This window comes from Colius striatus, chromosome 12 (assembly GCF_028858725.1).
Source record: "Colius striatus isolate bColStr4 chromosome 12, bColStr4.1.hap1, whole genome shotgun sequence".
NCBI classification, from domain to species: domain Eukaryota; kingdom Metazoa; phylum Chordata; class Aves; order Coliiformes; family Coliidae; genus Colius; species Colius striatus.
Genome location: NC_084770.1, coordinates 17,314,423 through 17,341,048, shown reverse-complemented (window position 1 = coordinate 17,341,048; position 26,626 = coordinate 17,314,423). Strand labels below are relative to the sequence as shown.

Genomic DNA, 26,626 nt, shown 5'->3' with positions numbered 1-26,626 from the left:
AGAGATGAGAGAAAAGTGCTTATGTCCTTTTCCTGTATGATGACTGCTAGCTTGAGTTTTTCTGTCTGCAAATGAGTTGAATAATAAAATAAATTGCGCAGCAGTGATTCCAATTCTGCCTCTTCTCTTTTCTGTGTATTCTGATTAAGCAAGCCTTGCTTTTTTTGTCCAGCATCTGGTGACATCACCAGGTCAGTGTGCATCTTTATCAGAACATTAAAACAGAAGACAGAATTGATTTTTGTTTTTTTTCTAAAAGTGCTTCATCAAACTGAAATCACGAGAGTTCGAAAGAAAACCTCTTGTCAGAAACTCTTCTGCCAAGCCCATTTTCACAAAGTAGGGTCATTCTGACATTGAATGAGATTTTTGACATACATTAGGCTGTGGCAACTGCAAAGCTGTGCTTTCTAAAAATAATTTAAAAGCATAAGCAATTTATTATTTTACTTTCATTTAAGTAATAACAAGTGCAGCCCCAGTTTGATAGCACCTTATATTTCATTATGGATTGAGTTATTAATTAGATACCAAGAGCATTGACTAGGAAGGGAAAAGTCAGACTACCAGTGAGATGGAAAGGCATGCACTCTCTTCTGTGATGTATTTGCAGCTCTAACGGTCTGAGAAATCCTATATGTCATACAATAGTGCCTGATGTTATTCCCTTGATTCATTTTAACCCACACCTTAGATAAGTACATCTTGACTTCAGTACATTCTATGCTAGATAATCCACTTTTTCAGTAAAGCTATATAAAATTGTGATTCAGTCTGCATGCAGAATCTCCCCAATAACAGTATTCCAGATAGCTGATGATAAGCATATTTTAGTCTGTGAGATACCCTTTTCCATTACTCTTGTTTTGATCCTTCTTCCAAACTTTGGTTCAATCTCTTACACCCTGCCAAGAAAAGAAGGAAAGCAGAGAAGAGATGGTCTTTTAGCCCAGCTGAGCTGAAACACCTGTTTCACAAAGGAATACAATTGTATATTTGCTGCCAAGACACCATATGCCAATTGCTTGGCTTAGGGCAGAATGAAAGAAGGAATTAGTGAGAGCCTGCAGCGCAGATTTCAGAGGTATTTTTGTTGTTCTCACAATTCTCTTTATCATTTCTTCTGATGGGGCTTTCTTCTTCATGCTATGACAAATTTTTGGCAATAGTTTTGAATACAGATGCAGATGAATCCTCATGCAATGGTAAGCCTCTGGATTTCTGGGTAATAGTTTTGGGCACTAGCATAACTTCATAATGTGTGCTCTGCAGGTGGGTTCAACTTCCCAAGTAAACTTGTTTGCCAGGTTGATTCTGAAGGTAAGTACTTGTTTTGTGTTTTAGTGACCAGACACTGCACATTTTTGTGTGTCCCTGAGGTTGCTGCAAATCTACTCTTCATGCTGTCGTGTTACAAAAAAGCAGAAAGAGTGAAGCAGGTTGAATACCTCATAGAGCAGACACAGCATACATCCAAACGTATATATATGAGTATGTGGACAAGGAATAGATTATATTTTCAGTCCCAATGCAGCAGGAGCTTTATACTCCTAAATTCTCTTCTGATAGACATTCTTCTTTGGTTTATGGAAAGAAAATAAACAGCTGTCTTTTGGCTTTCATCCTTCTTTTATGTATGCACTTTGCAGACTTTAACAGTGTGAGATTAGCATGTTTATACTGTTTGACCTACCTGTACAAATTTCAGATGAGTTTTTGTTCTTGCTATGTGCTCTCTGTTGCACCTTCCTCAGAATATTTTACTTTTGTGCAGTACAAAAATGGTGGCACAAATACTGTGAAGTGCTAAAGCGTGAAGCTGTCACAAATATGGACAATACACACAAATATTAACAAGGGTGAAATTGAAAGTGATATAAAAACTTCAGACTAAAGACTGTGGTTTTCCAGGTCAAGCAATATTGCTGGATTGCATGTTACTTTCTGAAAGAATCAAACCCAAAAAAACACACGCAAAAAAATCACTGGAGGATATTCAGCAATTAAAATCTATTTGAGTATGGATTGAAAGCTTATTAAGGAATTACTAGTTAAATACTTTGAGTTTCCTGACTGGTAATTTAACTCTTTATAAATGAATACATAAGAAAACAGGGCTCTTGTTGTGGGTGCAATATTGCCCTGGCCTAGTAAAGAAAACTGCTGTACATACCACAGAATTATTTCCATTTCTAAGTGAGTATGTGGTAAAATTTGTTTGTTTGTTGGGTTTTTTTTAATGACAGCAAAGGAGATCTCTAAAGTGTGTTTTGGTGTTTACTCTGTTTTATATTAAATCATCAGAAGTGCTGTGGGGTTTTATTCATGATTTAAGATGCATTGGTTTAAAGTTGGCATATAAATTGAAGGTTCACTGTAAGATGGTACACAAGGGATGGCAAATTTAGTACCTTTAGAAGGTGAAGCATTCTGTTCACTTAATTGGTTGAGGAAGACTAAGTTAGAAAAATGAGTCTAGTAGATCAGAAGTTAATTTTAGTACAAGTGTCTATCATAAATAAGCAAGAATAAGCCAGGTTTGTGTTTTAAGGGTTTTTTTCCCTGCATTTTTGATCCTCATTTAATCGATTCATAAATCAATTAATTACTGTCAGGAGACCTGAGGGCAGCAGGAAATTGAGTTCAAATTAAAAAGAAAAGAAGGCAATTTGTTTTAAGATTGAAAGTTGAATGTTCAATCGAAGTTTAATCAGAAGTGACCCATTATTTGAAAAGTGAAACATCAATGTCTTTCTAATTTCACAGAATGCTTCATTGAAGGAGTATTGAAAAGATGAGGTTAAGTGATCATTCCAAAGGAAGATGAGACAAGAGAGAGATTCCAAATACAATATGTATATGGAAGCCCACTTCCGAATACGTGTTATTCTTGTTCATTTCTCTTCCGAAGAGCTTGCAGAGAAATAAAATCCTTATGCTGGGATTTCAAGCATTATTGGTGTGATTTCTTATAGATTCTTTGTATTGGAAGAGCTTTGCATCAGAAGAGCAAATGTTGGATTAGCTATATACCTAAAGAACAATTTACAAAAGGCAATAAATGAGGAGAAAATTCTCCAATGCATGACTGGAAGTTGTGCCTCCTGAGTTTTAAGGTATCTCAGAGTTTTCACCTTGAAAACATCTTTTTCATAAATTGATATAATCTGGAGAGCTTTCAGGTGCGTGATATGTAGAAGACATTGTCCATTGTACACAGTGAGGTTGATACTAATGACTGACTTGAAGTGAAGGCAGGTGAATTTTGTTTAGGAAGTGAGCATGGGAGAATACGAAGACAGTAACTATAGCTGTAACTCTTTCTGCGGGTGAAAAACACGAGAACAATATATTTGGTGTTAGTAGTCTTTGGGTTAGCATGTCTTTTTCTTAGGGTGAATATGCTAGAAATTTGCTCAGCAACTCACTGTTAAAAAACAACCAACCAGCACTCACTTGTTATTATGAGCTTACTGAAAGAATAAATGAGGAGTGATTCTGTTTCTCACTGTTGGAAAGTGTTTCTATGCTGTTAAATGCTGAGAAGCACTCTTGAAACATAATCTAGACTAATTTCTCTGCCATGTGCTCCCTGGGATAAAGAGTTGGCTTTTGTTCCTTGGAAAGTTCATGCAGCTTTGTGTGATGAGCGTAGTCCTTGAAAGACAGTCAAAAGCCAGAGAAACTCAATGTTTGCCTTTCTAGCAGTTTGTTGTGGAGATGTCTTTTGAGAAAAAAAGTGCAGAGCAAGATATTTCAAATGTCAGCAAAAGTAATTTGTAATAGTAGTCTCGAATTAACTATTTGCAAGTATTATCTGTCTGAATAATAAATGTTGTCTGTAAATAAGTACAAATATATAAAATTGTAGTAATTTGGTTTATGTGACCTCCATAGGAATGACTTTGTTATGGGGGCAGAAAGCTTAACCATTCATAAATACTCAATCCTGCTTAAAGCAGTGATTCTATATGACTGCTTTTCAAGATCTGAGCAAGAAGGATCATGATTCTGTCATGAGCGAAGTGACTTGCCACTTGTCATGACAAAATGCATTTTGATTTATTTGCTGATGATTCCTTACTTATGTGGTGTTTCTTTAAGAGGCATCAGCTGAGGTGGTAGCAAAGGCTACCTGTTTTCTTGCCCAGCTGCTGTGGTATCAACTAAATTGGAAGCCTTGGAAGGAGAGTTGATTGCTCAGTGGCTTTCCGAGGAAGAACACAGTAATATGAGGGAGTTTTCTAGAGCACAGGTATGTCAAATGAAAGAGCACAACTGGGCTGATGTTAGAACGGGACAGTAAAAAAATCATAAATACTCCAAAATCTTTCAATACAGAAACTGATGAGAGGAGCAGGGAGGATATTTGTAGTCTGACCACAAGACAGGTAATAAAAAACCTAAACCTTTTCCCTTGAGGGTCCTAGCAGAAGCTGTGCTGAGTTTGTTGCAAAGTGAAAAGTAACTGAAGAGTTTCTGGGCCAAGGAAGGACCTGAAGATAATGATTGCTTGTTCAAAGAAGCAACAGGCAAAAGTAAGAGTGGTTTTCATTTTGTTAGACCTTTCCCTTTTAATATAGACTGTTGTCCTGGATTCAGTTTTCATAAAACCTAGTTTTAAGGAAGAATAAAGTTTATATTTTCAGGTGTTTCCTCCAGGAAGATACCAGTATTTCTTTCAAGTGTGTAAGAGTAGCACTAGCTTCTGCTCCATGAAAGCACTTAAATTTAGAGAATGGGTATGAATGTGTACTTTCAGTGTTTGTATCTCTCACTATCGCATGCAAGATGTGTGTAGGATGACTGACATCCTAACCTGTGCTCCACAGGTCTGTCTAGATTAGAATGGGATAAAAGCCAGTTAAGTGGTGTTTCCTGCCTTGCAGGCATCCCATCCATCAAGTTTCAAATTCCAGAGAAAGAGGATTTATCTAGATGTAGTGATAATCTGATCTTGTGTAGCAAATCTAATTCAGTCATCATTCCCTTCATTGACTCTCAGTAAGGTACTCCAGAATGAATATAAATAATGTAATTTTCTTTATGTTATTGATTGCAATTATGTGAATGATGATGAACAGCATTAGCAGTACCGTAGCAAAATGACAGTGTTCCTCAACCTCCTCCCAGTCAAATGACATGGCTCCATAAACCTCCATGCAGAGTTAAAACAAAGATTAATAGGTGTTACAAATTAATCTTGAAGTATATATTTTATCTTTATAATAAATGACTTTATGCATCTTCTTCCTGAGATCTTAAAAAAAAAACAGCCTACAAATAGTTTTCTGAAGTAAAGAATGACTTAATTTATTATTCTGATACTTCTGTGACAAATTATGCAACACACAGTTGCATCATTGAACACAAAGATTTGTATGAGTCAGTTCTAATTATGTTTGAGGATTTTTTAAGAAAGTGGTGGGAGCTTGCTACTAGAATTAATCTTCTAGAAATGTATAGAAATATTGATAGAATATTGATCATGGAGACATTAATTTGTAAAAAAAACCCAGCCTACCAAACCTACCAGCAATATAATGTACTTTGAGACATACTTTTCACTGAATTTTCTCCAGCATGTCTATGAGACAGGTCATAACGTTCAAAGAAACTTAACCTAGCTGTTAATGTACTAGCTCAGAATGTGGATTGAGCATCTGTAGGGAACTGCACCTATGCAGAGTGATTTTGAGCAGAGTATATTTGCATATCATATCACTGATACCATTATAATGCACTTGTGTCCCATACTTATTCAGGAAGAGAGCTAACAGTGCTATGCCCAATTTAGAACTAGCTCCTGGATCCGTGCAATGTACTGCATTGAGAAGTACAAACAATTCCAATTCAGCAGGCGTATATCAGATACCACCACTTCATCCCCCAGGGGTACATGAGTAAGATACTTTATATTGTTTGTTTCAAGGAAGAAGGTAGGGTTTTTTCTCTACTTCTTTTTTGCTTCTTTTGTTAGAATTAAAAGTTAACAGCGCTTTTAGCTAAAGTACTGTTTTTCTTCAGTCTTTGTATGGTTTAGAACCCAGCATGTGACACAGCAAAGCTCAGTCATATAAGAAGAGGTTGTACAAGCCAGAACAAAGCATCTGAATGGTCTCTCTCATTTGCTTACTTCCTGATGTTTAAAACAGTAAACCCTACAGAGTGTTTTTAGTGAGTATCAGTCTTACAAATTGATCCTGTTAAATCTCAGATCAGTTTTAGTATTTTTTTAACCAAAGATTTATTTGGCCACGCTCAGCATGTAATCTCAGAATGGAAATAACTTTATGGCTGTTGAAAAATGTGAAAGGCGTCATTACCAGATTTAATACCCCTAAAAAGAGACTTCAGCTTTTGTGACGACAGAGTGTGAGTCTTTTGGAGTACAAGGACAGAAGGTATAGAAGATAAGAATACATCAAGAGGAAGAAACTGGAAAAGTATTATTCTAGTAGATACGGGAAGTTGGTATTTGAAAAGGGCATGCTTTCAGAACATTGTCAATATTGCCTTACAGTCTGGGAGATAATCTATACCAGAAAAATTAATAATCTTAAATACAGGACCATGGGCTTCTGTGAATTCTGTTTGAAATGTAATCTGAAAAGACTAGATATTTTTCAAAATGATTTTCTAGAGATGTTACCGTAGCGTAATCTCGTGATGATTTAGGCATTTCTTAGCCAGGGATATTATCAGCTTCTTATTGCTGCTAGTACTATTTTATAGGTGAATTCTTAGAACATAGAAATTGCACTCAGAATTGTGAACTCTGCAGAGTTTTGGAACTAACATATATAAAGTGCCATGATTGTGAATCTGGCCATAAATATATTCATTTCATGAGTCATTCTGCTCTGCTTAACCTTTCTTAATGGTTATGTTTTCTTATATTCTTACTACTCTCTCCAGGAAAAAAACAAAGTGTTACTAAAAGACACATGCAAAATGTTAGTTAACCTTAACCTGAAAGTGGATAATTCCCTAAGATTCCACTATGTCTGGAACAAAGAACAAGACTGGTTTCCCAGCACTCAGATGGAAAGATATGCTACGATGAAGTATGTTAATGAGAGGCTTGTATTTCCTTTGCAGTCCCCAGTTGATCCCTCTAGTAAGCCTGTATGTGGCACACAGTGTAGCTAAACACAATTATATATTTAGGTGCTGGCATCCAAAATGAAAATCAAATTCAAGAATAAGATTAATGGACACAGAAAAACTGAGGCCTTCCAGAAGGAGAAGCAAAATATTGTGATGCTGAACTTAGCTGCCTAGAGCTAACCAGAGTTTAACAGAGGGCTTGAGGTGAAGTTTTCTTCCTCACCAGGATGTAGGTGACTACAGTGGATGCATCTCTGGTTATTTGTGCATCAGAGTCCACGTTCAAGACTGTGTCTAAAAGAATGACTCATAGCTAGTATATTTTTGGATAGTATGATACTCATGCACTGTCACATCCTCCTGCTGATCTCTGAAATAGCTTTGGCCACAGTTTCCATGCTTTTGTACTGAACTTATTGCTGTTGATGAACAGTGAATGTATCTGAAGTATACATACCAGATCGAGCATCTCAGTCCATCGAGGTGTACTTCTACACCTATTTTTGTGCTATGTGAGGATTATATGGGCACTAGGTTCCTGGCTTTTCTGAGAGAGGCAGTTCCAGTCATACCTAAAAAGCGAAACTAGAGGCACTCCACAAAACCAAGGATGACTTTAAGATGTATGTCTCAAGAGGTATAGGGAAGTACAAATTATTTTTCTGTTCAGGTGAGTTTCTGGGTTATCTTACCTTATTTAGGAACATGGGTTTAAAATAATTTCTGATTTAGGCATCTCTGAACCTTTAAGACTTCAGGTTTTGGGTTGAATTGTTTTGCTTTTTTTCAGTTCATGTCTGGCCGTCACATTGTTGGTTCCTTGTGACAGCAAATATGCAGCCTAACTTCCTACTTTCTTACAGTACAAGAAGAAGAGGCAAACAGTTTTCTCAAATACTGTATTAAGACTGCCATATGTTAAGAAGAGTGGTCAACCTAAAGGATACAATTCTAGGGAACTGACCAAAACCCCATATTATGTATATGGTGTTACTCTATACAGAAGATGGTTGCAGAGGATCAAAGTACATTCTTTGATTATTGTGTTTACATTTCTTCTGAAAACTAAATAATAACATTTAATAAAATGTGTGATTGCTGCCTAGCTCAAAATTAAATCTGTGTGGATATTTTTTCTCCCTCTAGGCAAATTTTTTAGCTGCTTTGGGAAGCATAATTACAAAGACAACTGCCATTCCAGGAATAAAATCATAAGACTTAGGGGCTTTTGCCTCTTTCGGGGACTTGGAATCAGTTATTTAGATCAGTGAAATAAGTTTAATAATTGGCAGAACTTAAGAACAATTTGACGGGTTTTTCAATCTCTGAGCAGAATCCAATAAGCATTTGAAGGAGCAAATCAATGTGGAATCCTAAAAGGCTTCTTATTTCTTTCTCGTAGAATTCTGCCTTTCTCTCTGAAGCTCTTTTTCCTCTGCATACAACAAAAACTGAAGAGCTGGATCCCTCCTTCAGCCTACATGAAACCATTGCAAAGGTAACAGAAATGGAGATCTGATCTATGCATACTTTCTTTCACATGGTCAAATTTGACTTTGTTAATAACTTTGAAAGGTTATTTTTCCCTGTTAATATTTTGAATGTAGTTAAAAGTTGTGGAGTTCTTTTCATTGAGATTCACCTTTCGAATACTCTTTTCTGTCACATTGGTCAACTTGTGTCATCCAAACAGTTTTATATTCAAATGCCTTGTTTTATGTAATTCAATTGTATTTTCATCTTTCACATTAAACTTACTGGCATGAGTGCAATCATTGAGCCCTACAAGGTGGGAGAGAGTAGCAAGTTTATTCCTTTCAATTTTGTCATTGAAAAGGGCTCTCTGAGGGCACCTTCACGTACACAGATGCTTGGTTTTATGAGCTGTCACAGTGATGCTGACATGGGAGGAAGGGACGGCCATCCCTTGATTCTGGAGAGTACTCTACAGTGGGGACACTCCCAAAGTCAATGTGTCCTGATCCACCTCTTGTCACTCTGATATAATACTCCCTTCCTGTTATTTATTAATACAATCAAAATTACTCTTATTCAAAGTGCTCTTTCTTCACTCTGTCCACTCTGCTTCTACAAGGAGACATGACTACAAATGAGTGCAACTTAATGGATTCGTACACAATTGGATTTCTTATAAAGCAGAGCTATGTAGACCTTCACAAACAGATTTCTTTGTTTATTCAGAGCTACTTTTGGAAAAGCAGCTGCTGTTGAAATATTTCTTTTGGCAACAACAGAAATAAATTCACAAAGATCAGCAATGTGCAAATTTAGCGTGTAGGCGGATCAGCATCTTTGGCAAAATAGACAGTGACTGATCTTGGGAGTTTTTTTGAGGGGGGGTTGTTGGCTTGATTTTTTTGGTTTTGTTTTTTTTTTAAAAAGCACATATTCCTAGACATGGTTTGACAGTTAAGGATCAATCACAAGACAAGAGTCTTCTCTGAAGCCCTTTAATGGAATTGGTGTTTTTTAAGCCATCCTTGATGCCAAAGTGACTGAAAAGATTCACCAAATTTCTTCCTAAAGACTAAGGGAAGTAGGTATGTGATTATTTACTGCATAATTAATCCGTGTTTTAGTAATTAGTGTGTGATGGGCCATGTGTAATCTGAGTAATCTGTATTTTAGTCTTTGCTCTATAATGTTGATTAACACAGAAAAATATTTATTAGATAGTTGACTTGAAGTATTTTGATCCTGGTTAAATCATTACGTATTATTTTCAGAAGGTTCATTGAGCATTACAATTTTCTTTGATAAAACTTGATGAAGATTGCACTAGGATGCAACTACATTTCTATTTTGTTTTTCAGACTGTAGCCTAGGATGCTTTTATAAAGGTGAATAGCATATGCAGCAGTGAAGTGAGATCCTCAGCTGGTAATTTTGTCATCTTTAGCCTAGCTAATTTTCTAAATTAGCTAAATTTTCTAAATTTCATCTATCATTTACTCTTTCATTCTAATTATCTGAGTTATTACCTCTTGGTTCCCTCTACTCTGTCCTCAAACTTTTTCTTAGAGTGACTAAGACAGCTATTGTCTTTCCCTTCTACTGTAAGATGGGCTTTCCTTACCCCTCCTGTAACCTAGTGTTTGTCATCTATTCCAACTTGAAAGCATTTTCTTTGGGTGAATGTTCAGAAATACATGCAGTGTTTTATGTGGGACCTTAATATGTGTCTCTGTAGTAATAGTTATCCAGCTTCATACCTGAAGTGACACCATATCACCTTTTCTTTGGTAAGATGTTCTTGCAGCCCTACGTTTGCATGATAGCACAGACAAGCTGCTGCATACCTAGTGTGATTTCTAAAGAGTCATCTTATTTTAGAAATTTCCCTTTTTAAACTAACACTGGTTTCCATGCTTTGGGCAGCCCGGAAGATTGTTGGGACTTTGGTGATGTTTTTTTCCTGCCTCTGTTATCAAAAATCTAAATATGTCCTCAAACGTATCAGTGGTCAATGTGAGAGTTCTTTAAAAGGGGGAAAGCTTTTAATGAAGTTTTATTTCTTTGAAAAGAAAAAAACACATACTAGTTTATCTTTAATGAAATGACCTATGATTACTAAAGAAAGCAAATGTAAGTCAGATGGAGATACAGCTCTTTTAAACAATACTTAATATTTTACATTATTCCATTGTTGATCAGTTATCCATGGCCTGTGTATGAGTGCTAGCAGAATTCTGTGTATTATACTGTGCTCATGAATGATACATGATGCTTACTGCTTCAACAGTTTTCAAATTATTCTCACACTAAACCCCAAACACAGCACTGTACCAGCTACTTGGAAGGAAATGAACTCTGTCCCAGTTAATGTTAAAAGACATAAAATATTCAAATATAATAAATTCAACATTTGATACTTTTCATTGGCTTTTTTTCCTCAGAAACAATTTATGACAATATTTGAAACTGTAACTTTTCATTTCTGTTTTGGATTTTGATTCATATTAAAATCTTACACATGATGAAAATGCTGGATTCTGACCCACTTTATTCAGATACATATCTGGTTGTTATACCACTATTTCTTAAAATACTAAATATTCATAAAATCATAGAATCATTTCATCTGGAGGAGATCTTCAAGATCATGGAGTCCAGCCTTTGTCCCAGCTCTATCAACCACTAGACCATTTCCCTCAGTGCAACATCCACCTGTCTCTGAAACCTCTCCAGAGACGGTGACTCCAGCACTCCCTGGGCAGCCCATTCCAATGCCTGACAACCCTTTCAAATTCATGTTCACAGAACTAGAGTAGTACAAATGCACTATTAACCAGCCATAATGACTTTAAAGACTTTGAAAATCTTTGCTATGCATGAAGTTTTCCATGATATTATATTATAGCAGTTTAAATTGGAGGAAGCTCAAGTTGAGGAAAGACTTGTGAGGTTTTAGAATTGCAAACCCTGGAAAATAAATCCAAAATGTTCTAAGTCTGTAGTTGATAGCTTATTCTTGTCTGAAGTTAAGCAACTTGCTCCCATATCTAAACTAAAGATTTTAGGATCTTAATAGGCCTGATCTAAGCTAAAGTCTAGTCCCAGCATAATAATATGCTATGTTCCTAAATCAATAGAATTCCTTCTATTTTAATGATTGCTTATTCAACTATAGTATCCATGTTCAATAAATAATTCATTTTTAACAATTTTTACTTCCGTTAATAATCCTTGTATTTTGTTTTCTTTTGTATATCGTAAAGGCCAATTAAAAATCTGCCTAAAAAGACAAGTATTTGTTAAGTTTCAGAGCATTAAAAAAAAATCCATTTTCCATATGTAGAAGCATGTATTTTAGAGCTGCTTATGTGAGAGGCTTTGTGTTTAAAATTACAATCTCAATTCCTTTAGCTACCAGCTGAGACCTGATCTGAATGACTCTGCATCTATTGGAACATGCACTTGTAATTGCTATTTTTGAGACACAGTTGGTATTATATTTCTTTAAGCTATACTTACTTTATCATATCAAATTGAGGTTTGGAAACAGAAAATGTTGAATTCAATGTAAGAAGGCATGCTGGTGCTGGATGGTGGTTATTTTACAAGGAATATTTACTTAGCTAAATTGAGATTTATTCATTCAGGCCTGGCAGTGAAGATGTTGTAGAGGTGAGATATCTGGAAAACAAATTGAAATACCTGAAAAAAGCAGTTGTTAGGAAGTAATGTGTAGTACCAGCTTTCTTGTGTGTTGATGGTTTTATAGTGAAGGAGAGTACCATTGGTAGTAACAAGTAGTAGATTCTTGGGAAATAGTTATGTAACATCGGGCAATTGTAGCACAATACTTCCTCTGGCATACTTTCCCACTTACTATCAATTGACAGTGCAATATTTCTTGGGCTCATAACCATACCTCTACATCTATTTCCAGCTCTGTTACATGTGTAGTTATTTACGTCCTTTTTAGATTGATTTCCTTTCTGACTTCCATAACATCCCATAGCAACATTTCCTATAATTAATCTGCCCCACACCTCCATCCTCCTCCATGCCTCTCCCTGCCTTTGATACTTCTGTCTTTGGTATGAGAAATAAACATGGTCTAGTTACTTTTGATAACAGTTGCTTTCCTTTCTAAACTATGTTGTGTCTGAGTGTAGTAACCAGTTTGAGCTGTCCTCATAGGTATTCTTGCCTAATAATATATTGCTTCTGTATTTGTGCAGTTTGGTGGCATCTCTTTGGTTCAAGATAATCAGAACTATGTACCATTTTAACATGTTGAATGACTGTGGATGCATAGACTATGATATTTTCTTCTCTAATCCTTCCTGAATAATCTTCAACATTTTATTAATCTTTTAGACTGCTGTTGTATATTAACTGTTCATGATGACTTGAATGGACAGTGATATGAGCTAATATGTGCATCCTGATTATCTGTGTGTGTACTCATAGATTGTTTCCTCCTGTGTCCATCATTTCATATTTTACAACCGTGAGCCTACCATTTTTCAGCCCAGTGCTCGAATATTGTGGGATGCAGGTCAAAAAGGACACGAGTATCTTTCGGGAGTGTGCTTAGTGTTCTATTTGGTGAGAGACATTTGCTGCTACGTCACTCGCAGTCTACATCACTTATTAGGTCACTGAAGCTGGTAGAAAAGCTTACATTGTTTTTAGCAGGACATCGAAACCCTTCATCCCAAAGGGAAATAAGCTTTAATGATATTTTTTTTTCATGTGTGAGTGGCTTGGTATTAAGTTACGATGGAAAAATTTCAACTTAAATTTTTACATGACATTCAGTTTCACAACAAATAATCAGCTGATTGTGGCTTATGCTCTCTGAAGATGGTAGTTACCATAACTTTGTGAACACTTTAAAAAGGGAGGAGATTGCTGAATGTAGCAGGCAAAATGAAAGAGAAGTGTGCAGCTATTAAAGAGATAGATCTGTAATCTGAGTACTTAGAAGATCCAATTTGTCAAAACTTGTCAGATCAATTTATTTTAGATTTTGGCACTTTAAAGGTGGATTTAGGGTAGATTGCTGCAAGGCCTAGGCTGATAGGAAAGATTCAGAGAAGAAAGAGAAATATATAGGCTTCCTAGTGCTGAAGAACCAAAACATTCTTTAAAGCAGGGTTTTGCAGTACAAAATTTAGTGCCATCTTCAGTGAGATTTGCAGACCTTGTAATTTCAAGAGTGTTTTATAATACGTATATCAAGTACTAAAATGGGGAAATGTGTATCTGTGTGGCAGAGAATGGATTTTCCCGTCAGACCAGAAAAAATCAGATGAAACTCTGTTGTTATCAAATACATGCTTAGAAAAGTGTGTACTATTTTTCATTAAGTTTCATCAGTGTTGATCAGCACAGTCTTTCATGGTAGCTAGTCAATTGGAGTTATTAACAAATTGGAAAATATTTTGGTGCTTATGAGGTATGCTCATTAGAGTAGCCTAATAAGACTCAGATTATACAGTTCTAAAAGCTTTAATGGCAGTCCCCCAACAGGGAGTGCCACTGGAGCCACTTACCCAGGATCAGCCATGGAATAGTAATAATATTTTATTGATTTTAAGTTTGGCAGGCACCAAAGTGTTGAAAGGTATGCCAACATTGACATAATTGGGTTTATGGTGATTTATGGGTGCTGACAGATAAGTCTTGAGATGATTATTAGTTATCCTGATTATTCTACACTTCAATTATGGAGCTGCATAAAGTAGAACTAACTGCTGTAGTGCAATTAACTTGTAAACATTAAATAAAACAGCAATAGGGAGGAACGTTTCCATTTCTAGGGGATATAAGTTTTTTGTTTAACATATTGTAGTATTTCCTCTTTTTTTTCTTTAAATATAAACTTTACAAGATGACAAGATTCTTTTCTGGAAGCAAATGGAATGAGAAGTACTAGACTGCAGGTCTGTTGGTAAATGAAATTCCTACTTTGATCACAGGTAAGGTCACAGAATCTTAAGGGTTGGCTGGGACCTTGAAAGGTCATCTAGTCCAACCCTTCTGCCAGAGCAGGACCACCTGGAGTAGGTTGATCCAAGGAATTTGCCAACAGGATCATACTATGCTGCTCCTTTAAGGCACAGGAGGGATATATAGTGCCATTTACCTATTGTTGACTCACATTAATTTTCTAAAACAAGCACAGGGAATACCCGTTCATCTTGGCAACAAAGTTCCTTTCTCAGTAATTTCCTAAGAGTCAAAGTCTGTGATTTGATATGTGCTGTTTCTGCTTAATATTTTCATCTTCCTGTATTGTATCTGCAAATAGGCTCTTTTTTATGCTTCTGTACTGCCAAAACTGAAAGTAATTATGGAGCTATATATAAATTGAAACCTGATAGATTACCATAATTTATTGAAATATTAAATTTGTGAAACATAATGCAACATACCTAAACTAAATGAAGGTGGCAAACCCTTACAATCCCAAAGGTTGGGAGGGTGGATTTTAAATCCATAGAATAATACTGTGAAGAACAGTATTAATGGTGTTTCCTGCCAGGGTTCAAAATCAAAACAAAATCTCATTGTAGTCAACCAGCTTGAAATTTCTTTGCATTTCACTGAAGCATCTGTTACAGTTTTGGCAGGGATGCAATCCCCATAGTATCAAATGGAAACACTTTCACAAACCATATACTGCGTGTTTGTGTTGCAAGGGTTTACCAGGAACATTTCTACCAGCAGATTATTACTGGCATAGCTATTTCAGCAGAGTACATTTCCATTCATGTGTTGTTCCCACTACAACATGCCCTTTTTGGTATGAGATTTTTCTTGAAAAGCATGTGGCATTGTGCTTAGGCATCCCAGTTGCCTCTGCATCAAGGCAGCTGTATGTCTGGATTTCCATTGATGTATCTTCCATTTTCATTGAACAATTTCCTCTATGCAGAAATATGGGATTTGGCAGAAGTTTTTTAAGAGTTCCAAACAGCAGAGACACAATAATACTCCAGAGGAATATTTGCTGTATGCCATGGTTTCTGTCATGAAAATGTGACACATAGGAGTGTCAGTTTCCACAGGTAATTTCTCCAGTTAGCTTGCTTTCTTCTATTTCATATAATTCTTAAGATTCCTGGCTCCAGTCATCTATCCCAGACTTTCACATCCTTTCCCAGTCTCTTCATCATCATACCTCCAAAGACGAGTTCTATAGAGACCAACAGCACTCTTATCTTTTTCAAGACAAATTATTTTAAGATTTTCTACTTTCTAACTGAATTATCCAAGCTTCTGGCCAACAAACAGGAATATGGACCAGGGATAGATGACAGAGGTGCTTGATGAATTTAATATAACAGAAATTTTCAGTGTATGAAGTGAGAACCAAACTGGAGGATCTGACCAATATCCTTGTTTGAGACAACCTACTGTTCACATTGAACTTTTAGATGTGAAGTTTTGAAGATATCAAAATTGTCTGCAGTAACATTTGGGTGCTCTGTCACACATAAAAGCACCTGTATGGGTTTAGAAATTGCAGGATGACTTGGGGCATCCCTCACTTTTTTCTGTTTATCTTCCCACAGCTGGCAGCAATTCTTGGTGTTTCAGCAGCTCTCATCTGCCCTAAGGTGGTGTAGCAGCATCGGTGCAGCATATTGTGCCAGATAGTCTCTCTGTAACTTAAATCATCTGCCTTGTTTTACCAATCGGCTTCTTACATAGTGGTTCTGATTAACTGTCATATAACTGGTTAATACAGTTGAATGACATTTGAGATGTGCAAAGCAGAACTATATTGTCTGTGGTGACAGTCTGACGGAATTCTTGTAAAAACAAACTTGTCCAAATTTTTCTGTAGAGAAGCACAGACATATTTCACAGAAATGGCTTGATTTAGCACATATCTTTTAAGCACAGAGTGAGAGTTTTTGTTTTACCCTTAGCCTTCTTGCATGAAAGAACATATAATCCAGTTCAAGTAAAGGATAAATACAAACCTGCTGAAAACTCCCCTCTAACAATGTGTATTTTATTCTATAACTATAGTCAGCAACAATAAAAAGAAGAACAAATCTGGTGATATAAACTCGCACAGTAACTTTGGGGATGAGTTGTGGTGAACAGGGAAGTAACAGCATACAAAGATAAAAAAAAAACCAAACTTGTCTGGGGATTTTCTCAGCAGTAGATGTGAAAGAGGTGACTTTACTGCTAAAGACGTGAGGTGTTCTGACAGAAAGTCATTCTGTGTTTGGCCAGACAGCATATTCTCTATCTGCTGTAGCCTAGTTAAGGTAGATATGCTTGGAATTTTTCAGCAGTTCTTTGTTCCTAAAAGCAAGTAGCCTCAAGGACTCTTGCACTTTGTACTTGAACTCTGATAGATAAAGACCAGGTAATAAAAATAAGCTGAAATTGCAGAACCCCTGGTAAAAAATTGATGAACCAACTGCACTGTCCAACTTCACTTGATTCAGTCATATTTAAAAGACAACCACATTCCTCTACCCCCCTTGATTTTTTCATGTATTTCCTGCTAGTAACGCTTTCAAAATGGAAACAGCATTACAGGACAAAACTAATTGCCTTTCCTCCTGTGCCATTTATTTGTGAAGTTGTAGAAAGATGTCAAAACCTATATGTTTTTGATATTGCAGTGAGACTGTTATGTTCTTTTGAAAAAGTCGTCATTGACTTCTGTTGGTGTATTTCTTAACCAGATTACTTTTTAGAACCACAAATTTCCTGTACTACCATAGATATTTGTTATTGGATAACAAGTATTTTATCTGCCAAAGATTCAATCTTTATTCTGGGCATAAATGTACTGAATTTGGTAGCTGTGCAAGAAAGTTGATTTTCCTTTAAACAAGACACTAACATTCTAGAGAGATAGTTCCTTTGGGTACTCTAAAAGTATCTTGTATTAGCTCACTACGTTAGCTCTTTTCTGTCTTCAGATCTTTTGACAAAGACATCAACTCAGACAATCCTTTCCCCAGAGCATGCCTCTTAAAACACTAAGTTTCTACTAACACTAATGTACTAATGGTTTTTTTCTTCCTTTTTTTTTCAATTTAATGTGATTCAATTTGCATGAGTGACTGTGAGGTAAAGTCAGTGATACTTAAGTATCTCCTTAAGTACTTTTTAACCAGAGATGGAATAACTGCTGAAGTACTATGAATTAATTAATTGCTTTTGCAAACAACTTTCAAAAATACCTAGGGAAATGCAGCTGCTAAGATACATGTTTATTTATTCATTTTAATTTTTAGACCATACTTATAACTTCTTTCGGTGTACGTGTGTACAATGTATTATTGAAATGTTTTGTCTTGTATTTGATTCCATGACATAACTACAAACATATCCAAACTTTACAGATGCTGAAGGTTCCTTCATGAGGTGAGTTCTCAATTCAAAACCAGATTTTCAAGAGTTTGACCTGTCTTAAAGAATTTTTACAAATCAGATTTTCCCAGGAGGCATAGCACAATCCACAGTGGTTTAAATCTTTAAGTGTGGACACCTATTTTAGCATCAAACCAACAGCTAAACTCTACTGGAACTATCCTTTTGGTGCTGAGTATTTCTTCAGATTATGACTATCCAGAGATAGGGATATGTGTCTGTACACTGGATAAGAAGAAATGTGTGACCTTGTAAAGGGCTCCTAAGAATAAACCCATTACTCTCTGAGTTGGGGGATGCCTTCAAGAACCTAATAGTAAAAATTAAGCACAAAATTATGTCTGAGTAAAATTTGGACTGCTCTCCTCAGCATTATATGCTGAACAAAGATTATTTACTGAAGCAGTCTTTTTGGAATGTAGAACTTTTTGGATTCTTCTACAAAGCGCAGACTCTCAAAGAATTACTTTTTTTTTCTATACATCAGCACAGTTTAATATAAAAACCTAATAAACGATTGAAGCTAGGGCTACTGCTTATCATATTAATCTAAAGGATACAAATACATACTGCTCTTTTTTGATGATTTTGTTTCCCGAATCAGTGAAACTCAGATTCTTTACTGTATCTTCACTGTTAGGTGTGTATGATGCATACATTTAGAATGGCTTGTAGCCTAGACACACTATAGTATGCTTTTGAATAACAGAAGTTGCAGATTTGGATTTTTCACGCTATAGAAGAAAAGAAGGTTGTAAAAGTTTGAACACAGAGAGGAAGGTGATTCTAGAAGTAAGTCCTTCTAAATACTTGTTGGATTAGATGTAGAATTTCTGTGTAAAATCTTGTTAAATTATTGGAAAGTTAACCCTTAATTCCTGATCAAGTGCCAAAATAAACAACTGGAACTTCAGATTTCAGTATGTTGCACCATGAAATTCTCTGCTTGCATTTTACAATTTGACAGTAATAGGGGTGACTGGACCTGTTTCAAAAGCCCTGCTCTTTGATGCCTGCATTGCATGTGCTGTGAAAATCTAATTCCCGTGGTAGATAATCTTTATTTTGAGTTCTTGTTCTGAACTGGTTTGTAACTCTGGTTACATATCACAAACCTGATGTAGTCTCAGTGATAAAAATCTAAAAGATGTCTTTGTAGTTTTTTGTCCATTGTATGAAACTGTAGTTAGCTCTTTTCCTTTTTCTTTTTCTATCTTCTAATGTGTTGATATGCAGGCGTTTAAATTGGATATAACTGAAAAAGCACAGTTGTAAGTTTTCTAGTACATCTCCTAAAATGAAGGACAGCAAAATCAACATAATTGAAGATTCTATTCAAATACTTTTTGACAATGTAAAGAAGTTTTGTAAAGGATAAAAGTTGTGAGCCAAAACTAGTAAATACTTCAAATGAAAATATGATGAGTTAAAAAAAGAATGTAAGCTAAAGGTATTGCAAAATCTGTGGAAGAATGTCTTGTTTATTGATCTGGTTTTATTACAACCATAGTCAATAAGAAAAAATTCTGCTGTATTGTTGAGGCACTGCAGCATTAAAGCAGCAAAGAGTAGACTTATTAATGTTTGACTAAGTGTAGTTGATTAGTCTGTAACTAGAATTACAAAATTAGTAGAACTGTTCTTCAGAGAACAGTGGACGAAAGATCCTATGTTAGAAACAGTGGGAAAGGTTAAACTATTTCTTCTTATTTTAGTAGTACAAGGGAAGAGATCATCTTGGAATAACATCAGAGAATTTGATTTTATGATCTAATTAGCAGCTTTGAGAAGAGAATGGTTTTTACTAAGCAGTGATTATGAGTAACGAATGTTGACTGTCTCCCATTTCACCTTTGTGAACTTGAAATCAGATCTTAGTTCTGTTGTGTTACAAAAGCAGTTAATTCTCTACCTCAGACAATAAGTAAAAACCACACTAAAAGAGTTTTGTCTGACCATGTAGTATTGGAAAGTAAAACCTACCTTCTTGAGTGCATCCATACTGAAGAAAAGTCATTGTTTAATGACCAGTTAAGGCTTTCTGTCTGCCAGAGTCACAGCATAGTCTCACTCGAATAGGGCAGAGACAAATAAACCTGGACTTCTATTGGTCAGTTATGCCTGTGGGACTTCAAGTATGATCATCAGAATCCAGCATAATAGATTCAAGCTCATATGTTAACTTAATGCACGTGAGATCTAGTCAACCAATGGGAATGATCACCCCATCCACCAGCAGTGCCCTTGGGCTATATATTACATGTAGCAAACTAACCATAAAACCAAAGCAGTATATGTAAATGCATACTGACACAGTTCATCAATATATATTGTAGTCAAGGAGCATAATTTGTCCAAAGATCATAGCCTGTCTAGCCATTTATCTCAACCTTGCCTGGACAGGGAGAATAGCATAGCTAATCCATCAAAATTCATGGCATTTGAGAGCATCCAATAAAAAAATGGGCTCTGCAATCAAGCTGAAATAAAATTTGACATGTACTGAAGATGATACAAGTCAATATTGTCAGAAATGAATGCTTGTTTCAAACATGTAATTAAAGTAAGTATGAAAATAGTTGAATACAAACTAATTTTAGTCCTTTTAGAGTGAATGTGACATCTTGTTACACTAAAACTCCTTCCTTTTCTGATCAACAGCATAGCATCAGCACATCATTTTTAATTTTGAGTGAAGCAGCCTTACAGATTTCACTTATCTCAGATAATTGTTCCAAAGTTCTGATATTTAAATAACTTGGGAAAAATTTGGGCAGTGACTCAGCAAAATAGCCTTCCTTTAATGATTACTAGACCAATTTTCTTGTAGAAAATGCCACTCAAAAATACCCACTGATATTATGGATTATTACTATTTCTTTCCTTCCTTTTTTTTCACATTGCAAACATAAAAATATAATTGCTGTGTTTGATTTTCTTAATGAATTTTTAAATGGATTTTGTGGGGGGTTTTTTCTTTAATTAAAGTACTTAGTTTGCAAAATCGTGCTTCTATAGACTGAATTGAGCTGTGTATACACACTCTCTCTCTCTTCACAGGGTCCAAATACTTTGACAGAAAAAAGAAGTTCTAAAAACTTTTTTTATAAAAGTAATTTAAAATATTTTTAATAATACTCTAATTCACAAAAGTTCATAAAATGAACTGCTTGAGAACAGAAAGCTGAAGATTGTGTTTGGGGTTTTTTCTTAGTTTTTTAGTGTGAGTTGTTTCCATGATAAAGCATTTAGAGGAATCTGATCTAAAATAACATCAGTATATCTGTCAAGGTGCCAGTGCATGTTAGTCATTCATATTTCACTCATGATTAGTGCTTTCTGTCAGATAAATGAACCTGATGTAAACAGATGAGCACAGATCTAATTCTCATTATTGCACTAGTTCAGTGTACTTCAGTGGAGTTCACTTTGGCTTCAACCAGTATAAGAGCCACCGGTCTACGTGAAGTGTGCATATTGAGAAAATATTTTAGCTGTTCACCAAGGGTTTGAGCCCATAAGTGCAGATGCACTCTCGGATTTTCAGGTGCAAAATGAGAGGCAGCAGCTGTAACAGTAATTGATTATATCTCAAAATAAAATGTGTAGTTTTGTTCTGCATTGCAACTCTAAGACCTATTTGAAAGTTTAAATCATAAGCTATATTCTGCATCCTGTCAGTAATCATCCAGTTCTCTGCCTTGTTGACATTGCTATGCTTGAGAGAGGAATTCTCTCCCAAAACTTAAAAAGAAGCAGAGAAGCACTCCGAAGAGAAAGGACTAAATACTTTTCTTTATACAACTGAAAAACTTGATTTGACGCAGTGGAATAAATTCTCTGTCACAGTAGTTTCAGGTACCATAAAAAAGCAAAAGTGATGGAATCATCATAAAAAGATAAAAAGTTCCTTTTTCTTTTTATTTTCACTTGAAATATGGAGAACATTCCCTTGTATGAGGAGAGCTTGTGGCTCACCATTTTAAGACCTTTGATTTTTGGATTTTGTTACCTTAAAAAAAGATATTTTAATGTTAAAAGTTTTACTGTTACACATCCTGGGTTTAATATAATTTCTTTACCTGCTGTTCAAGAACACTAGTGGAATTCAAGTTTTCAGTTTGACTTTTTTCTTGTTATTAGAAGTATCTGAGGAAAAGTAAAAAATTCTAAACATAACAAGAAATGCTGTTCTCCTTGTTTTTGATACATCACTTCAGATTTACCATCTCTTCCTTACTTGTCACCTGTATTCCATCAAATTCTGAGCTGAATGTCAAGTTTTTAACACCTGCTATTGGAATCAGATTTTCAAAAGACTTTGAAACTAATGTAACAATTAAGACCCTCAGAAGTATCCATCAGTTGAATGTTGCTGACTTGATAGTTTCACAGTTCCCCTAAGCCAACCTGAGTGCTACCACAGAGTGAGCAGGATTAAGTTCGATCTGACTGAGAAGTAATCATTGACTTCTGTTGTTATTTTTGCTTTAGGGGTTTGTTTTGTTTTCAGCTCTCCAATCTGATTTGCCATACAAGCTTTAGTGTCTGTGTAAAGATGACAGTGAGAAGTGCATGCAAAGAGTAGTATAAAAGCTGTTATTTTAGCAACAGCATAGTTTTGATAGGTTTGGAAATCTGAGCTGAAAGGGTGTTGAAATTAGCCTGAGGAAGATTAGTTCTTTACATGCACTATTGCAAGTTGATTCTTAGATCTACTTAAAATACATGACTTAAAGTTAAAATGGCCTTTCCATGTTTATTGTTGTTGCCATTTCAGTGGAATTATAGAAACATCGTGTCTAAACCTGACAAATGATAACAAATTGCTAATTTTCAAAATACTAGAGTGGTTTATGGCTGAAGTGTGATTCAGTCTGGACTTTGAAGGAAGATATGAGAAATAGATTACAAAACCTTTTATGAAACTCATTATTACATCTGGACTTCAGGAACTCACTGTGGAAGTTCTCATTGGAATTTATAAAACCTAAATAAGAGTTAATGCATAAGGGCTGTATTTCTAATTTTTATGCTAACAACTGAGTCCCTAAATTGTGATTTAGAAATAAATCTGTTGTTTGTACCCTTAATGTGCACCAGAAAAATGCCTAGATCAAAACTGTATTTATGATTTATTGGTAAGATTTGCATATCTATTGCAGTTTTTGTATAAATCTGTTTCAGGGTGTGTAGAGATACTTTAGGATTAGTAAATCCATTTGCACCATATTTGATGAAAATCTAAGGGATGTGCATTACTTGCCTCTTAAGGGAAGTATGTGTTTCAGTGAAATTCCTAAAAATGCTTTTCCATTTTAGTGGTGGTAGTATTTTTTGTTGAGTTAATGAAGAACAAACTCTCAGGAGGCAGATTTGCATCTCCCAGTTTTATTTGCCATTAATAACCTTGTTTTATAATGCAGCTTCATATGTTGCTCAGTACCTAAAGAAAAAGTAATTCCTATGCTCTGTTTAAAAAGCTTTTCTTCAGAGTTAAATCAAACCACAAATCTGTGGTTTAGATAGGCTTGCTATTTAGTTACTCGGTATCTAGTGTTTTTGTTGTGCTATTCATTTTTCACAAACTAGTTTGCTTATCACAAGCTGTAGTTAAATGATCATCGTTTATTTAATTGGAGAAACTGCAAGAAAAAATTTTTACTTTTATTTATTGTTTTGATTTGAATGTCACTGCCAGCTAATCATTTTCTATTGACAGATTATCAGATGAAAAAAGAGATTAGCCTATATAGCCATTTAAAGTTTTTCCTCCTGTTGTTTTGTGTAGGCAAGTAGAGGACTGTAACCAGAAGGACAAAGCTGGTGAAAGAGATGTAAGGAATGTCCTGTGGGGAGCACCTAAAGACTTTGGGTTTCTCTGGTTTGGAGAAAAGGAGTCTGGAGGGATGATCTCATTGCTCTCTTTACCTTGCTCAGGCAGTGTGTGCAGTGATAAGAATATTTTGAAGCTGCATCAGGGAAAGTTTAGAGTGGACATTAGGAAGCATTTCTTTACTAAGACAGTGATCAAATAGTGGAACAGACTTCCTAGAGAAGTGGTTGATTCCTCAGGCCTGTCAATGTCTAAGAGGCATTTGGACATCATGCCCTTAACAACATACTTTCACTTGGTCAGCCTTAAATTGGTCAGGCAATTGAACCAGATAATTTTTGTAGGTCACTTCAAACTGAAATAGTCTAGAAATTTAAATGAGCCAAACGTCAACATTAACCAACTTTTACAAAACAAGAGCAAACTCTCTTTATCACTAGCTTTTATTTGAAATGACAGCAAAATAAAAGATAGTTAGTTTGCCACCTGATGCATCGCATTGAATCAGGTGACATCACATTCATTGAAACCGTGGTACACAGTGCTTAGAAGTTCTGTGAAATGACTGTGTTTCTCTTTGACTTATTCATGAAGAAATGGCCTCAAGTTGCATCAGGAGTGGTTTAGATTAGACATTAGGAAGAACTTTTTCACTGAGAGGGTTGTTAGACACAGGCCCAGGCTGCACAGGGAGATGGTGGAGCCCCCATCCCTGGAGATATTTCAAAGCCATGTAGCTAAGGTGCTGAGGGCCATGGGATAGTGGTGGGCTCAGCAGTGTGATGTGAGTGGTTGGACTTGATCTTAAAGGTGTTTTCCAACTTAAATGGTTCAATGTTTCTGTGTGTACTGCCTTCCTGGAGAATGAGCTGTGATCCTAGAACAACACTCTGATCTCAAATGGTCAATGCTTTTATTTTGACATTAAAAAAAAAAATCATACTGTCTCAAAAATTAACAGTTGCCATTCCTAACAGCTATATTGTAATAAAAGACAACATACTAATGAATAAGAGATTGTAAAATTATATGAGCACAGTAAAACAGGTACGTCTCTCAGAATCAGAGACCCGATACAATGTGCTGCAGCAGCTATTGCAAATGAAATAAGAACATAGCTACATGAAAGAAAGTGAATAAGGAAAGTATATCTTTACTACATGACTGGAAAGAAAGCAGTAAATTTGAATATAAATGAACATAGCCTGCAGAAAAACCTGAGATAAATCACCAGAATTTTTGAATTTTAATAAATTGCACACAGTCAAACAAGGAAATGCTTTAGGATTGGATGTCAGGCCTACTCTCCCTGGCCAATTCAAATTTCAATACTATTTATCTTTGGTGAACCTGTGATCCTAAAGAAATTACTTCTCAGATAAGAAAATAGCACATAAAAATAAATACCTGTTGGAGTAATTGACTGAACATCTTTATATATCACAGTTTGATTTTGGGGAATTGCAAGGTGAGGGTAGGCCTGTACATTAAATATTTTCTTGTATAAAAACATTGACAAAAATGGGGCCACAGAAAGATTCTAACATTAATGGTATTCTTCTGAACTTGAAATTCCAGCCAGTTCAATACTTTGATCAACATATCTAAGGGAAATTTTGAGCTTTTTTTGTCCTTTTTTTCTTGAGTTAAACTGAACAAACTTGCAGCTGGCAGGAGTCTCAAATGAGATCCTAATGAGGCAAAGACAATGAAACACTACTTTTTATGCTGAAATACCAAAACCATAATGACATTGTATCATGGTTTACAAAAACTTGCTTGTAACTCAGTAGAAATTTTGCATAATATGGAGGATGGAACGCTGGCTGTTGAGAACATGAGTTGATCAAACCGTTTGTGTCTCCACACTGACTTGGGAATCTATCATTCATATTCCCTTTCTCTTGCAGGGAAAAGTCTCCATCCACAGTAAAATCTCTTAAGATGGAGAGAAACAAGTATTTGTCATATGGAATTTTTTCTAATTGTTTTCTAATGACAAAGTTTTGCATTATGGCTTATTACATAGAAGTGACAATGCAATGTTGACATAAGGATAGTTACCCCATGAAAAATATTGCTATATTTCTTTGAAAGGCTCTTGTTCCATTGACATTCTGTTGAAAATTTGATCACTCCTCTGTGTGTCATGAGGTTTGAAGGGATGTAACTCCGAACAGAAATATTACTGCATTCTTCTCTACTGTATTACAAGTAAACAAACTCACAAAACAGTCATGGTAAGAAAGACAAGAACAAAAGTATGACTATTGAAGTCTTCATTATGAACTTTTCATGTACTTCTAAACCTTAACATCAAACCCCATAAAGATGCATTCATCTCTGTGGGGCAGATCTGAAACAAGATTATTTGTGACCTGCACTACCCAAATTACCTGTTAGACTGTCTTCTCATCCCACCTGTGAAAAACTGCAGAATGGGAAATGATGTGCTTAACATCAAAACATCTGTTTTTGTAGTCTAGATGACGTTTTTATGGGTTCTGCACACCAAATATGACAGCATCAGTCCACAACATATTTTGCTACAGTCTACCTCAGAGAGCTTATTTTTTCCAAATAAAAATATGTGGTTAAATGATAAATTGATGATAAGGTGAATTTTTAATGAAAGAATTCCATTTAAAATCTTATTTCTGTTTGTCTGGCACATTTTTTAATTAATCTGTGTTTGCTCAGGAAGGACAAAGGATGCTCTGGAGTCATTTACTTTTCTTAGTGAAATAAAAGTAAACAAAAATAAATCTCAGATATAGTCTGAATCTACAGCAAGTG

The 26,626-nt window shown here is 35.5% G+C and overlaps 1 protein-coding gene across 1 annotated transcript in view; it reads left to right on the top strand.

Moving 5' to 3' along the window:
• The window catches only part of NAALADL2 (N-acetylated alpha-linked acidic dipeptidase like 2), a 253,407-nt gene that overhangs the window by 182,686 nt on the left and 44,095 nt on the right, over positions 1-26,626 (top strand). Inside the window, exon 11 of the mRNA XM_062005290.1 lies at positions 8,513-8,608. Coding sequence (XP_061861274.1) covers positions 8,513-8,608 — 96 coding nt within the window. The remainder of the gene's footprint in view (positions 1-8,512; positions 8,609-26,626) is intronic.